The sequence below is a fragment of the Euwallacea similis genome, chromosome 9 (genome assembly GCF_039881205.1).
Source record: "Euwallacea similis isolate ESF13 chromosome 9, ESF131.1, whole genome shotgun sequence".
Taxonomy (NCBI): Eukaryota; Metazoa; Arthropoda; class Insecta; order Coleoptera; family Curculionidae; genus Euwallacea; species Euwallacea similis.
The window spans coordinates 1,168,393-1,183,168 of NC_089617.1; the positions used below are offsets into that span (position 1 = coordinate 1,168,393).

The window sequence follows — 14,776 nt, forward strand, 5'->3', positions numbered from 1 at the left end:
AACATTTCAAAAAATTAAGAGCACCTAAAAGGGTCCATTAGGGACACGGGGTTAGCTGCAAATAAATGACGAGGCAAAGGACGTGTGCTTTTGTCCATTGTGAAAGCACGGAATAAGTTAGTTAGCCCAAACCTGGAGTCTATTTAGCTTTTAGTTTCCTTGCAGGAAGTTAAATTACTACCGGGTGTCAAGCTAGGTATTAATGCCAGGCGGCCGACGTAGGCGGGGCCACGAAAAATAAACAAACTTATTCTAGATATTTCTAGAATTTCTCGTCACATTTATCTGAACTTCCCTTAAAACTAATCGCGAGAAACAGAAGTCAATTACTATCACTCTGGCGTGTTCAAAGGCGAATAAAAAATCTCCTTACAAGCCAATTTAAGCAGAGAAAACAAGGGCGGGCAGAATGGATCGAATAAACCGGCTAAACTAGTATCCTCAAACGACAGTTTTACATGCCCCGTCCCCATATTTCCAACTAAATGTTCGTGGCCAGCGTCTTGCCATAGAAATTTCGAACGGCAATATCCGGATAATGTCGCCATTTAATCAGCTGCCGTGAGATATTGATCTCGGAGGCATTTCATTACAACACCGCTCGCAATTTACACAATGGGCTTGTTTCATTTAAATTGGGGGATGGTTTAAAAAATTCAGTAACGAGGAATCTGTTTAGGGATGCGAATGTTAGATTAGGTCAATTAGGGATGACAGAGAACGTGAAAAAGCGAACTGAAGTTACTTTACATCATTTAAACACTGAGAATGAATATCTATTTAACATGAAAGCAAATGGAAGAATCAAGGTCAGTTCAGTTGCGGAAAACAGAAGAAAGGAAAGTCCACCAAACATGAAAATTTGATCTGAACTCCGTTCACTTCACCCGGAAAGTGGGAAAAGTTGTGCCAAACATGTGCATCAAACATGAAAATGGATGAATTTAGGACAGTTTAGTTACTGGAAATACAAGGAAGGGAAGTTCAGAAAACATGAAAATGTTATTTGAAATCGGTTCAAGTTAGGACAAATTATATTAGTGCAGCTTATATCTGAGAGAAGATTATTCCCCTTGCCCTGCTTTAACGTTTGTTGAACTCGGGACGTTCAATATTCCATTCTTCCCTATTGCAAGGTTTTAAAAAATCTTTTCGGAGTGCAAAAGCTTTATCTCCTTTACAGACTTAAGGTACGTTGATTAATTCCTGGCAGTTTTAACTTTCTTTTTACTAACGCGTTCCTAGAGACGTGTTATCAAACTCATTTCTATCAAATATGCGACCGTTGGCACCCATCCCACCATTGGTGCTTCATAAGTACTATTTGCAATGCCCAGTAATACGATATTACTAAATTGCTAATAATAGTAGTAGTATGCTCCACTATATGGAGGAGGTCTTCTGAGATGTTTCCCATCGACTAAACCAAAATTATTTGAAAACTGCCATATTATCTCTATTCTCAAAATCTAATCCAATTTGTTCCATGTCGGGCTATTCAAACTCCCTGCTCACCATTGGAGTCTCGAAAATCGTACGAAACATGAAGTCGGTTAAATTGCGGTGAACTTGTGCATTTTTATACCGAACAAAACTATGTTTCAACACAACAAAACGTAGTTTTGTTGGGCAAAAATGCGCTTACCCTAATTTAACCGACTTCGTATTTGTTACGGTTTTTGGGATCTTAGTCGCGAGCAACCAATTTGAAAAACCATGAATGTTATACATATGTATAGAACAATTCCGACTTATCTTTTTGTTTTTTTTTTAGGCAAAAGCACTGACCTCTCTTGACTTAAAATCTTCTAAAAAGTTAGTTCAGGTTAGTTCAGGTTATTCAATTAGATTAGATATTCGGAATTAAATCTTGAGCATGGAATTCTCAAAACACAAATGAAAGCTATTAAGGGCAGTTTGTCACCTAACTCCCTGTGAGATTGTAGTATTTCCTCGAGACTATTTGAGTCTATTTCTACCAAAGTATCTACGTATCAAAGTCCAATTATGAACTTGGCCTCCTAAACCCAGATATTTTGGCATTTATCACAAGTTTCTCAGTTCATGCATAGCTTTACTGACTACTGTGAATTGTTATGTTCCTTTCATAATTTTTAAAGTCTTCAAAATGGATCCCTAAAAGATACATGTCAATTTAATCCATATTTTTCCTTTTTGTGTGTTTTTTTTATTGCGGTAGCCACTGAATTGTTATCCTTGATAGAAAAATCGTCAAAATTTCGCCTGTTAATAGACGATGAAGATTTTACTAGCAATATTGTTAGAAAGTCGCAAAGCTGTAAAATATTTTCAAATAATAATATGAGTATTGAGTGACTGTGTATTTCGATTTACTGGATTTTGATTGCACGAAAAAAATAAATCGTTAAATCCTCCTTGGATACATCGACAGTCACCATCGAAATCATTCGTGCAATCACAATCATTAAGAAATTCTCATCCTACATCGCCGCGATAAGTATTTAAAGGCTAATAGTAAAACAAAGCCAAAAGGCAACAAATACCGTTAAAAGACTTATTCCGTTAAAAGCTAGTAAGCCTATTTCCTTGATTTCTGATAGTATTAGAGTAAAAGCAAACAATTTCTCGCAAAAGTAAACGAAAATTTCAAATAGTTGGAGAACCGACAAAGAAGGGCGTCTTTAAATAATACATTGTTTCTGAGATTGAGACAAATGGAGCAGAGAGAGATTAAATACGGCAAAGCCTGGGATAAGGACAAGCAAATAGGTGGAGTGTAGGAATTAGAGAAAGATAGGGAGCGGCCGGAATGAATGACAAATATACCGGGAAATCCCATGAATTACAAAGAAGTGTCTCAAGTTACTGCAATTCGGTTCAGGTTTCCACTTCCCTTAGTTTATTTAAAGCCTAAAGGAAATTAAAGTGGAAATTTCAGGTGTTTTTGATCTTTTTTTTTCATGGCGAACTTGACTGTTTCTCTTTAATTGCATTTAGGAAAGGACCTACATGAAAATAAATCACCCCCTAATTTTTTGTCGATATTAGAACCTCGAACTGATGTGTGCATTATCGGGCAAATGCAGGCCTTCCAGCTCACTGGGCGGCTTCCAGTCAACGAACTAGCAGAATTACTGATTGACGATGCCGCAACAACCCCCCTTTACTGCCCTTTCGACTTTCGAGATGTTACGTCACAGCTCGCATGCCGAAACTCGCACATCACCGCTAAAATACGGTTCAGTGGGCCAATTATCAATTGGACTGACTTTGCTGGAGCCTTTTCGTTTACCCGTGGGAGACGAATTGCTTAAGCAAATAAACCTCGAGATATTTATATGATGAAGGGGGAAGTTTCGCTAATGTTGAAGGGGCACTTTATTTCCCCTCTGTATATTCACTACTTATTCAACGTTCATTGAACGACATTCCGGACCACCTACACATAAAAGAAACCTTATTACGGGGGCATGAATGACACACTAACACAAACCAGGTGAAAAGGCTCCCGAAATACCCTTCTCCATTATTCCCTCCAACTTCATCGAATAAATTTCCGCGCTTTACATATTTATCGCCCCGACGACTGAAAAACGGATTCAATTCAATAAGCTCCTCATTAGGGCTCCAGACCCTCTTTTAGAACTGATCCTGGTCAATTTGCTGAACATTCATGAAAATTATATTATATTCAGGGCCACATGTGTCTGATTTCTGTATCGGCCCGCGAATAGTCATTAAACTGGGTTTATTAGGGCCCTTCAGTGGCTAATTTTGAGCCACGGTTTGTGTTAGTTGGAGCACGTGGATCTGATGCGACACTGGATATGATTAGGGAATTCGGTTATTTTTGGAAACGTCTTGGCCTTCATCAGTCTATTCAAGGCGTCCCGGAATGTATAACTTGTGGAGATGCAAGAATGGTTTAGAAGCAAATATTATAAAATGGAGGAATTATAAAATAAAAATTTAATATTTCGACTTAGCGGAGGTATGGGCTGCTCATAATTTTTAACATATGGGGTAGCTCAAAAAAGTGCATTAAGATTCAATTTATTTATTTTGTATGTAGGCACGTGCATATTTTCACATTTTTAGAAACTCTAAGATTTATAAAACTAATATACCGCTTACAGTATCTTATAGTCAGGAAATTATTCTACAGACCCGTAGATTTTTCATAACATTCGCGGAATATCCACTGCGTTCTTAAACTTTTCAATTTGTTCTCTCCCTGTTATTAAAATATTTAACCATTCGCTTAATAATCAAAAATCGTCCCTAAATCGAAATTCCTTTCCAACGCAACTTGAAATACATAACTTTAATTTGACAAAAGAAACTAATTATTTATTCAACAACGCCTAGAATTTAAAACACCGAAGACGGCTCACCTGAACGTTCGAACTGCCGCGAATACCGGAAGAGATAAATTTCATAATTCGATATTGTTTCAAGACTGGAGAGCATTCCTGGAATATTAGATTGAAGACACGAGCCGTAAATGTATGTAAACACAGAGAATGGGGAGTTTTCGGGGAATACTTGAAAAGAAACGCTGAAAATTGTATAATAGTTCCATATATTTTTGCCCTGAATGATCAATATTGTTTTAAACAACCAAAAATAAAAACAAAATAAGGAATATAACTTTCACCCCTTAAAAGACACTCCACCTCGGGGAATCGAAAAAATTATTTTAAATAAATAATCATTCTCTTAGTAAATCCAATCACAGAAAATAAAGCTATAATTCAAATTTAGACATGCCCAGGGGGTGAATGAAGGGCCCCATAGGTACTTAACTCATGACACTTCACCTTAAAAATATAATATGTTATCAATATTTACAATAAAAATTCAAAGTTTTAGTTGCGAAGAAGCCTCAAATCACTTTCCTACCCTACAGCAAAACTAGAATTTTACACGCTAAAATGAATAAATAAAACGCGATCATTCAGGGTCTCTTTTAGCAGCCTCTTCGCAACTGAAACCATTAAAGTTGGTAAATGGTAACCCAATATGGCATCTAACAAGTGCGGTTTACGGCTGATCAAAACCTCCGTTAGGAAGTCTCGTGCCTTCATCGCTTGTTTGGATGGAGACGGCTACCGAAGGGCTGCTGCCCGAGGTTTGGGATTCCGTGGTCTCCATGCTGGCTGGGACTGTTTGAATTGATTGGCTGGTGTTGATCTGCAAGTGAAGGATTAACTTTAGTCCCGTGGATGCTGCATACTCCAACAACTCGAGGGGGAGTTCTAAAGATTCCGGGGGAAGGCCGAGATTTCCCACCTTCCTCTCGCCAATTTCCTTTTGGGAATGGCAACGAGGTAGCCCCCTCTGAACCCCTCCAATAAGAGAGATTCCCTGTAGTAGTCCACTAGGACCGTCCAAGCGCCTCCTCACACCCCACACTAAACGCGACTACTCCTCCGAGTCCAAAGCAGGAATATGTGTTTTTTCAAAATTAAACAATTTTTCATAACTTTCTGTTCCTTGCTATTTTCGTATATCGCGTTGACTTTTGTCTCCTCATAATAAGAATGTTGGGAATTGTTTTAGAATTGACTGAAACGAGCTATGGGATGAAATTGTACCTTAAATGTATGAATGTATTATTTGGATTATTAAGTCGTAGTAAATCTATCCGAAAAAAAATCGGAAAAACCTATAAACAAGAATACCCGAGTTAATTCCGGTTTCTCGAATTATCGCCAAAGTAAGCAATACCTGATGTGCTAAAAATGCAAACAAGAGGGTATTTTAATCAACCCGAGTACACGTACACATGTCGTAAACAACTTTGCACTGATTGATGACCGGTCACCACCCTTCGCTTAAATTTATTAAATCCTAATAAAAGGAAATTGAAAAAGTTTCCGTTTGTCCACAATATAGCATAAGTGTATGTAAATTCAACAAAATCTTTCCGACATGTGGCAGAATCCTCAAGGATTGGGCCCAGAAAACCGTGAAATATAGAACATTGTGAATCTTAATGTTATTATGGTGGGAGAGATATTTATAGCAAAATTCCCTAGATATAAAAGACAAAAATAATTTACTCACAGGTTGAGCATTTGTTCCTACAGTAACGGTATCCCTCGTAATCGAAGAAGTAGTGATCGTGGATGTTGAAGTGGCCACAGTAGATGTAGCGACGGTGGATACAGGAGTGACCGCAATAGTAGACGTCTGCGTTGTAGCGGAAGGCCTCACCGCGGATAACAGTTGCGAGAATCGTCCTCTGGGATATTTTAGATGTTACAAAACGTTGCTGGACTATTCCTGCTTCACTTACCGAATTTGCGGAAAAGTGGGCATATTGTGGGGTTCGACAACAACCTGTCTTTGCTGGGTGGATCGGATTAAAATGTGTTCGAACTGGATCTGTTGCAGGATCGAGGGAAGCTCGTAGTGATGAAAAAAGTAGATCATAGAATGCTGGAAGATTGAAATAGTTCGTTCATATGAATGAAATATTTTGACTTAGCTGTAAATGACCCGGTCCGTCAAAGCAACGATGCGATAGGTATTCAAAGTCGATTTGCCACAAACGTTGTCTACGAATCAGAAATTAGATGTTTCGGTCACATTTTATGTAAGTATTTTGGTTCCTGCATTAAATCTATGGGAGTTCACATAAGAGACAACAACAAGCCACCCATAAAAACCTCAAAACAAGCGGATGGCATTCATCTTGTCCGAAAAAAACAGAAGCGGTAAAAGCTCAGAGCCATTCTAGCATTAAATTAAAATAAAGCCCAAGAAAGTTTCGCAGGTATTCTCTTTCGGTCGGAGCTTGTTTTTTGCTTTTTGCTGCCTTTAATTTGCTCGCAGAGCTTGTTTCTGTCGGAAAATATTATATGATAAGACTTTCGGACTGCCTCATCCCCACCCGCTTTAGCCAAAGGCATTTTTTTGATCAATAAATGTCTTCCAGATGGAATTTGGCAGGTTAACGAGATATTCGTCACCGCTCTATGCTGAAAAATCATGCGTGCGGGTGTTTACGGTTCGCCTACATAATTAGATGCAATATGGTACTGCGCGTGGGCAATATCCATGTCAAAACCTTCATTAGCGCATGTGCTATGCCGAACCTCTTCTAAAATGCAATATCCAAAGGAAAAACACTCTTCGAGTGTTAATAAAAGTTAAAACCAAATTAAATAGCCATTCGCACGTAATGTGCTCGGATTTGGGGTGCTCGGTCGGGTCGGTTTTGACGACAGAGTAATTCTCTCTCTCGCAGTGCGTTTCCAGGCTATTGCCGCCCCGGGTGGCCACGTCGCCGATGAGAAAAATAACTTAGATCCACGGAGGGGGCCAGTAATTTAGCCAATCCACGTCCCGCCGGCCATGGGGTTGTTGTTATTGCCGCCGTCGCGCTGAATAGGCCGCTGTCACGGTGAAAATGCGAAATACACCATGGACTGGATTAAATTTGGTCTCAGGCTAGGAAAGGAGTTGATAATCGAGTCTAATTAGAGGTTTCCGGTGAAATTGAGAGTAAATTTTGCTATACTCGGAGGTTTCAAGGATTAAACAAGTTCACTAACTTACCTGGATAAACAACCAATGCACGATTAAGCTCAGCCCAGTATATTGTCCATTAAATCTGTAGTGGTATGCGTAGAAGACGAAGTGGTACAAATAGAAGAATCTGTAATAAAGAAATACATACAGGTACGAACAAATAGTTGCAATGCGAGATCAAGGCGATTTTCAACGTTATTTAACTGGATCGACACGTTCTAGAGGATCATATAAAATTTCACGTTCTCGAAAGTTCTATCGCGGCGAAAGTAAGCGCAGAAGCATGTTCTTTCGGGTTTCAAATTCAGAACTCTTTCAGGTTAGCCCAGGTTGTCCAGTGTCCCCAATATAACTGACGTACCCTTCTGGACAGTACTTTGACAATTATTAATTAATGAATTGAGCTGAAATTTTATGTGGCTTAAAACCATATTTATGTACTTACTCGGTCGAGAGCTACACTTCTAGATTGCTCAGTTTCAGCCCGTCAAAAGTTTTCCAATTTTGTTCTAAGCTTACCTGCAGTTGTACTGTCGGCAAGGCAGACATAAACTATTACAAAATACTCCCTAGGGGTTCACTGCTGTACTTGATACTCAAGCTACTTGAAGTGACTTCAACTCAAGCTTCCTGTATGGAAAATCAAGTCAAGTAGTTTCATAAAATGCAAACGTTGCGATACGACAATTCAACTTTGGACATCTAGAAATGAAGAACACGAAGAGAAATACGATCTAGAGGAAGAACCTTAAACATTTTTTTAACTTTTGTGATTGTGTTAAGTTTCAAAGTTTGGAAAACTCCGGTAAAACAATCGGAAATTTGTGTGGAGATTGGAAGGAAATTTGGAAATCAGAGAAATGATCTTTACGATTAATATTTACTCGCTAAACAGAGCTTTAGTTAGTCATCTGTCTCCAGGTCAAGATCAAACTAAAGGGAAGATTAGAAAGAAAGAAAAGGCATCCCGAATCTGTTGAAATTTCCGAATTTATGGTGATATTTGAGTTCACAGAGGATTTCAGTCATATTATTAGAAAACGAAAACGGTATTGTATTTGGTTCATGAAGTTTATTATCCCTGTATCGGCTGAAGCCAAGTTCCAGTTTCATTAAAAAGGGATGTATATAGATCCTTTGAAAAATTCCTCCGGTGGATAATAAGAAAGAGAAACAAAGCGAACGCCAGTTGACGTACAAAAGCCAACGGGCGTTTTCGGGAGGGGAAAGACGAGATTTTTCCGTCGCTTTGGCAATCCCATTAGCTCGTTTAATGTCGTTCCTATGTTTTCGTCCCGTGTTCTTGCGGGTCCAAAAAATACCCACGTTGATATATAATATCATTTCTGGTCAAAAGGAACAGAAAACGAGGCAACAAGGGGTCCAGCGGACGGCACAAAGTTAATAAGCGAAACTTCTTTGGAACTGAAGACTTGTTCGGAAGTTTAACTTACATTCAAACAAAATCTGTTTTCCAAAGGAAATCATTCAAATACTTCGCCTTCTCAACAAACAGAAAGGAAAAAATGGGATTTGGCTGTTTATTTTTGGATTTTAGACATTTTAGGCCTATTATAGCGAATATCAAAGTTGACTCCGATGAGAATTTTCTAATGAGTTTTGATTAATCTACTGGCTTTTCCTGTATATGAACATGAATAATGGATCCCACGTTCATTTGGGTTAATGAAGCTGTAGAGACTTATATCACTCTTGTTAGGTAAATGTGTATATATACAAAATATTTTCAATTGTAATTTAAATTTATCAGTCGAACGAAACGATTTGATTATTCGGTGGTTATATTCGACATATATTCTGGGAGATTGCAAGCAACAGTTATTTCCATTCGAAACAAAGCACACATAAATATTTATCCTCAAAAAAGACAAACGGTTATAAGAGGTAATTTTGTCTCGACGACAAAAACAGGAACGAATTCCCGAAAAAAAAGGGAATCAAACTTAATTTTTATTCTCATTTCAAACAAACCGTAAAATTTTAATAAAATATTTCGAGTGAGATTCTAAAAAGTAGAGGGCGAATACTTTATTAAACATTGTTTGCCGAATACCATGGGGATTATTATTTCAGTTCGTAGGTAGGTGGAACTTGATGGAATTATTTCAAAATATTCTATTACCCAGAATTACGCACTAGTTACTCTACTACTCAAACTTGAAACAAAAAAACAGCAAAATAGCTCAGATTATTATTTAAAATTTCCTGAAACCTCTATATAAATTCTTGTGACTAGAAACTGAGAAATCTTTCCAGACGCTTTAACTGGAAATCACTAACTAATGTAAGTTCAATTTACATAACTTTTCCCAGAGACCCAAGAAATTCTCTTAAAATTCAGAAGATTCCTTGACACCCTGTGCTAAAAGTCATACGAAATAGAGGCTACGTCAAATTTGCAAAGAATGGAATTCAATTGCCCCATTGTATTTTTTTTTATTAAAACGAAAACATTTCATCTTCATATTTTGTATTGGTCAGTGGCAGATCGTAACGCTACTCCGAGAGAAACGCGCAAATATCTAAGATCTAAGAGTTTGAAACCCTAAATGAAAGGACAACTCTGAAAGTACCAAAAGAAAGGAAAAACTTTAATTAGCCCATTCACAAAGACCTAGATATGTACAGAGCCTACTAATTTTATATATAAACACCAACTTCAGTTATTGCAACAGGTGGCAACAAGAACCGCCTGCAACCCAAACCCGTGCTTAATCATTAAAAATAAATTTTTATTTCTGTTTACGAAGAACTTTTCCACAACCATTAATCAAATTTGACTTCACATCTAGGACGAAAGAACCTTAGATAATCCGTTGCGGGAATTATTTGCATTTTAATGGACAAAGTTCCAAGAATTCTATAACTCAGGAAAACATTACGCACTAGAAAAATTTGCGTTACCATACCTCTGGCTCTGACAGACAGGCTTGTCTTCCAGGACAAAAAAGAAAACTATAATAACCATTTCAAGCTGAAACCTGGAACAAAACGGGTGTTTACGACACGTGAATGTTGCAGTCACGCGGCATTGGCACGTGCCCATTTACAAGAGTCTACATTTCCCATAGAAAACCGGAAAACGTTGTTTCGAGATTAATCTGCCCTATTTGACCGATACAGCGGCTTTCGTATTCCCTTCAAAGCTCGATTTAAAATCCAAAAAAAGTGAGATAACGAGTTGACCAGAAAAGGCGACCCTTAATGGGGTTCCCCATAAAACGGCCCTGGTTTGTTTACCCTGCCATAATGGTCACTTTGAGTGTTGAGTAATCATCGTTTTATTTGGACGTGGCCTTTCAATCGCGCAGTGCAAAAGCAAAATCAAACAAATTATGGTCTAGAAATAGACAGATGGTAAATTATAGGAGTATATGGTCTCATTAGGTAAATGATATGGGAGCACTGCTCGCGGAAGAAGAGCGTGTGTGATGGTAATTATGGCTATTCAACAGTCACGTATAGCTTGCAAATTATCTTTGGATTATCAGGAGCAAAGGCTGTAATTTGCTACATGAAAGAGGGAAGTTACTTCTATAACGAACTTTGGACCTTAAATAAGTACGGGATGGGATCACTTCCAGATTTCGAAGGGTTAACAACAACTAAGAATAATCAGAATCAGTTTGTCAAGAAATTAAATATCACTATCGTCTGAATTCTAAAAAAAATGATTCCGAAATGTTTCGTAATGTGCCAAAAACCTATAAATATTTTGAAAAGCACGTTTCTTCTGATATCAAGAGCTGAGGTGAAGAACAATTTAAGATATTCTGAAAAGAATAAACCGAACTTTTTTATATGAAGCTTTTTGTTGTAAAATAAAAGGTCAGGACCCGAAAAATTTCTGAAATTTGTGATAATTGAGGAAATATACTGCTTATCATAAAAATTGCAACATCGAGAATTAATGCATCAAATTCCACTAAAATTGGCACACGTATTTAGTTGCATTAGTAGTACAATTGATTAGATTCTACATATAACACTGTGCGCTACATACGAGAAGTGTTAGAATCAATAGCTATACGATACATTCGACGTACTGAAAACGTGCTTTTCCAGCAAGACAATGCATGGCCACATATTGCTCGTATAACTATAGCTCATCTATAACGTCGCAATGTTAATGTGTTTCCTTGGCCTCCACGCTCTCCTGATCTTTCCCCCATAAAACACGTACGGTACATAACTGGAAGAAGAGTTAGTACACTGGAAAACCCATGACGTACTTTAGCGAAGTTACGAAATGCAATTCAAGTTACCTGGAATACACCACCTCAAGAGGAAATTGACCATTTGCTTAGAAGCATGGCCAGATGAATTTCGTAGGGTGTAAATTGACAAGGGGGTTATACACATTATTCAAATTTTAAAGACTTTCTGGACTTCAGTTCACTCGCAAGTTACATCATTTATTTTGTAGTGTTGCCAATATATTTACAAAATTTACTTAAAATATGCGCGTTATTTCAATGGTGTCGTAATTTTTATGTTCAGTACTATTAAATAAAAAAACGTTCTTGATTTTTCAGAAATGCAGTAATTGATTTTCCTTTTGAAAACCTTTGGGGGGTCGATTTTTTTCTCCTTGGAAAGGCATCTGGTAACCTTATCTGTGCTCGGCATCGGTCAAAAGTCGTTAGCCGAATTCTAAGTTATGTAATTCACATAATAAATAAAATTTCCGATCTGTACGTGGGAACTCGACATGTGCGTACCCCTGGCAAAAAGAAAACCATATTATTATATCATATTATCCATATGAAGAATGAAAATTGGGTCTAAAGTCTAACATAGCCGAGTAAATGAGGAAAGTGTACCAGCTATACATGGGAACAAGACTTGTCAAAAACAAATGGAAAGAACACAATAATATCAATGAGCTAGGGAAACTATTACCTTCCAGGAATTGAAGATGATGATGATAGTATTGGTTTGGAATTTCGCACCTGATATTTCATAATATGTAGAAGTACGGGTTCCTGCATACCTCACGTCCGTTCTCTCTATGACCGCGATTTAAAAAACTCGGTATTACCCCGATTGAGGAGTGGTATTCTAAAAGTGACAAACAGCTCATTCCAGACGGATACAGTTCTGATCGTCGAGGCTTATTTTGGTGGTATTATCCAAAAACGGTCTTTTCATGGAAGGTTCTTAATGCACGTTCTTTTTCCATAAATACCAAGTTTAATTAAAATTACCTCGATTTCTCGACAAAAACGGAGAGTAAATTCAGAGCAGCCACAAAATACAACCCAAAGGAACGTTTTTATAGACCGAATTATTCTTTGTTCATCTTTACCATATTTTTCGTTTCTGGAGGAATTTAAAAGTAATTTGTTTTGCCTTGTATAAAGTACGAAAAATATTATTCCTAGTTGGGATTTTAAGCCGCCGCTTCCAATTTATTTTCCGTATAGCAACTTAAATTCAAAAGGAATATACCAACGACGTCGCTTTTATTAGGGCACTCGCTTCCTGAACAGCAAACGTCTCCTATTATTCGATGCGACAATATCTGATCTGCTAAAGTTGCTCCGCTTGTTGAGGATTTCTCCTCTTGCGGCTTAAAAACAATTATTTTTCTTCAGAAATTTTTATCCATTAACAAAAGGAAGGTTGTTCCTTTCAAAAATCCATTCGGCACATGAAATTTCGAAAGCCCTCTCCAAACAGAAAACATGGAACTGCGGGAGCGAGACAATGGCTGCTTAAGCCGAATATACATAAAACAAAATAATAAAAATAATTTGGTTTTTAGGAAAACCGCGCCCTGCGGGGTTGTTTTCAAGATTTTTGAGTAATTGGAGCAATTTTAATTAAAGTAGATGTTGAGCGAAGAAAAGGAATTTACAACCCTTTCAGTCCTGGAAAATCTGCAAGACGAGTTCATTTCCGACCGATTCTTTTTGATCTAATTAATTTGAAATTTCGGCTTAATTTCGTACCATCTGTTTGTTTCCATTACGTTTATTAGTTTTATGAAATATTTTTTAAAGGGACTTACTGAAGCTTCACACAGGTTTTTTTATTTCTTAGCTTTGGGCCATTCTTGCGGCATATAACCAATATAGATAAAAACCCAAAAAGACTTAACCATTGCTGCCAGCAGTAAAACACCTTACGAATCTTCGAACCCTACATGGAAATACAACTCATCTGTGTCCAAGTGTTTAGCAAGTCTAACTAGTAAGCTACCTTGTTTTAACACAAACGAAATTGAATCGGTCAGAGAACTTGTCAAAGTGAATTAAATTAGAAAAATGTATAAACCGAAAGTACAAGGGGACAAGACATAAGAATATATAAGATAGTACCAAGAATTTTTTAACAATGAGAATCACAAGGAGATCCGAGCCACGAGACAAATTCCTTTGGACAGGCATGTGGATACATGACTTATCCAAACTCAGAATACCCATCATAAAATCCTGAACCTCACGATAGATGGAATTCTTAGTTTTCGAAGAATTATACGAGGGAACAAAACCTGGGAAAAGACCTTTGAGTTCCGATTGATTGAGGTCCAAATTTGAAGTCATATAATACCTCAATTAAAGTTATATTTCTGAATCGTACATTGAAACTCGACGTATGCATACTTATCGTAGAATAAAAATGCAGGTCGGAACATGTCTTCTCTGTACTAAGAAATTTAATCACATTTTCAGTTATGGTAACTGTGCAGACGTGGAAAGACCTGTCAACAACAAAACTTTCCGAGCTTCGGTTAAAGAAAAAAACTTTTGAGGCGATACATGAATAGCCGGGTTAAGATTATATATTTTCTTGGAGAGGTGCGTGAGATAATAACTCACCCGATGAGAAGGAGAGAAAGGTACGGTAGATCAGAAATAATACAAAACATTTCCGAACCGTAGATGAGAGGCCTACCTATGCCCCCCCACTGGCAGAAAGCACATATGAGTTGCACGTGCAAATACTGTTTTGCCATGCAAAAAACCACTAGAAGCTTCAGTTTTAGGAAGCTAACATGAACAACACTTGGTTGCGGAGAAATAAAGATGGGCGGTGGTAATGTACGTGGGATCCCGACTTATTCGTACGAAGAGGACCGAAAATTGGGTCTAAATTTGTGCGCATTTACAAAACTTTGAACATACGAAAATAGTCCCTATCAAAGCAATATTCATGCGTATACTCAAAAAAAGGAAAAAAATGCTAGTGAAAAACTTGCAAGAAATCACATTCCGTACATATTGAGATT

General features: G+C 37.6%; 1 protein-coding gene across 2 annotated transcripts in view; it reads right to left on the reverse strand.

Annotated features, from left to right (window-relative positions):
• Window positions 1–4,547: 4,547 nt before the first annotated feature.
• The window catches only part of LOC136410861 (membralin), a 41,349-nt gene continuing 31,120 nt past the window's right edge, over window positions 4,548–14,776 (reverse strand). For both annotated transcript variants that reach the window (XM_066393217.1, XM_066393218.1), the window contains exons 9-12: window positions 7,549–7,648; window positions 6,284–6,426; window positions 6,052–6,229; window positions 4,548–5,175 (exon numbers count right to left, since the gene is read on the reverse strand). In XM_066393217.1, the coding sequence (XP_066249314.1) occupies window positions 5,026–5,175; window positions 6,052–6,229; window positions 6,284–6,426; window positions 7,549–7,648 (571 nt within the window). In that variant the 3' untranslated portion in view covers window positions 4,548–5,025. The remainder of the gene's footprint in view (window positions 5,176–6,051; window positions 6,230–6,283; window positions 6,427–7,548; window positions 7,649–14,776) is intronic.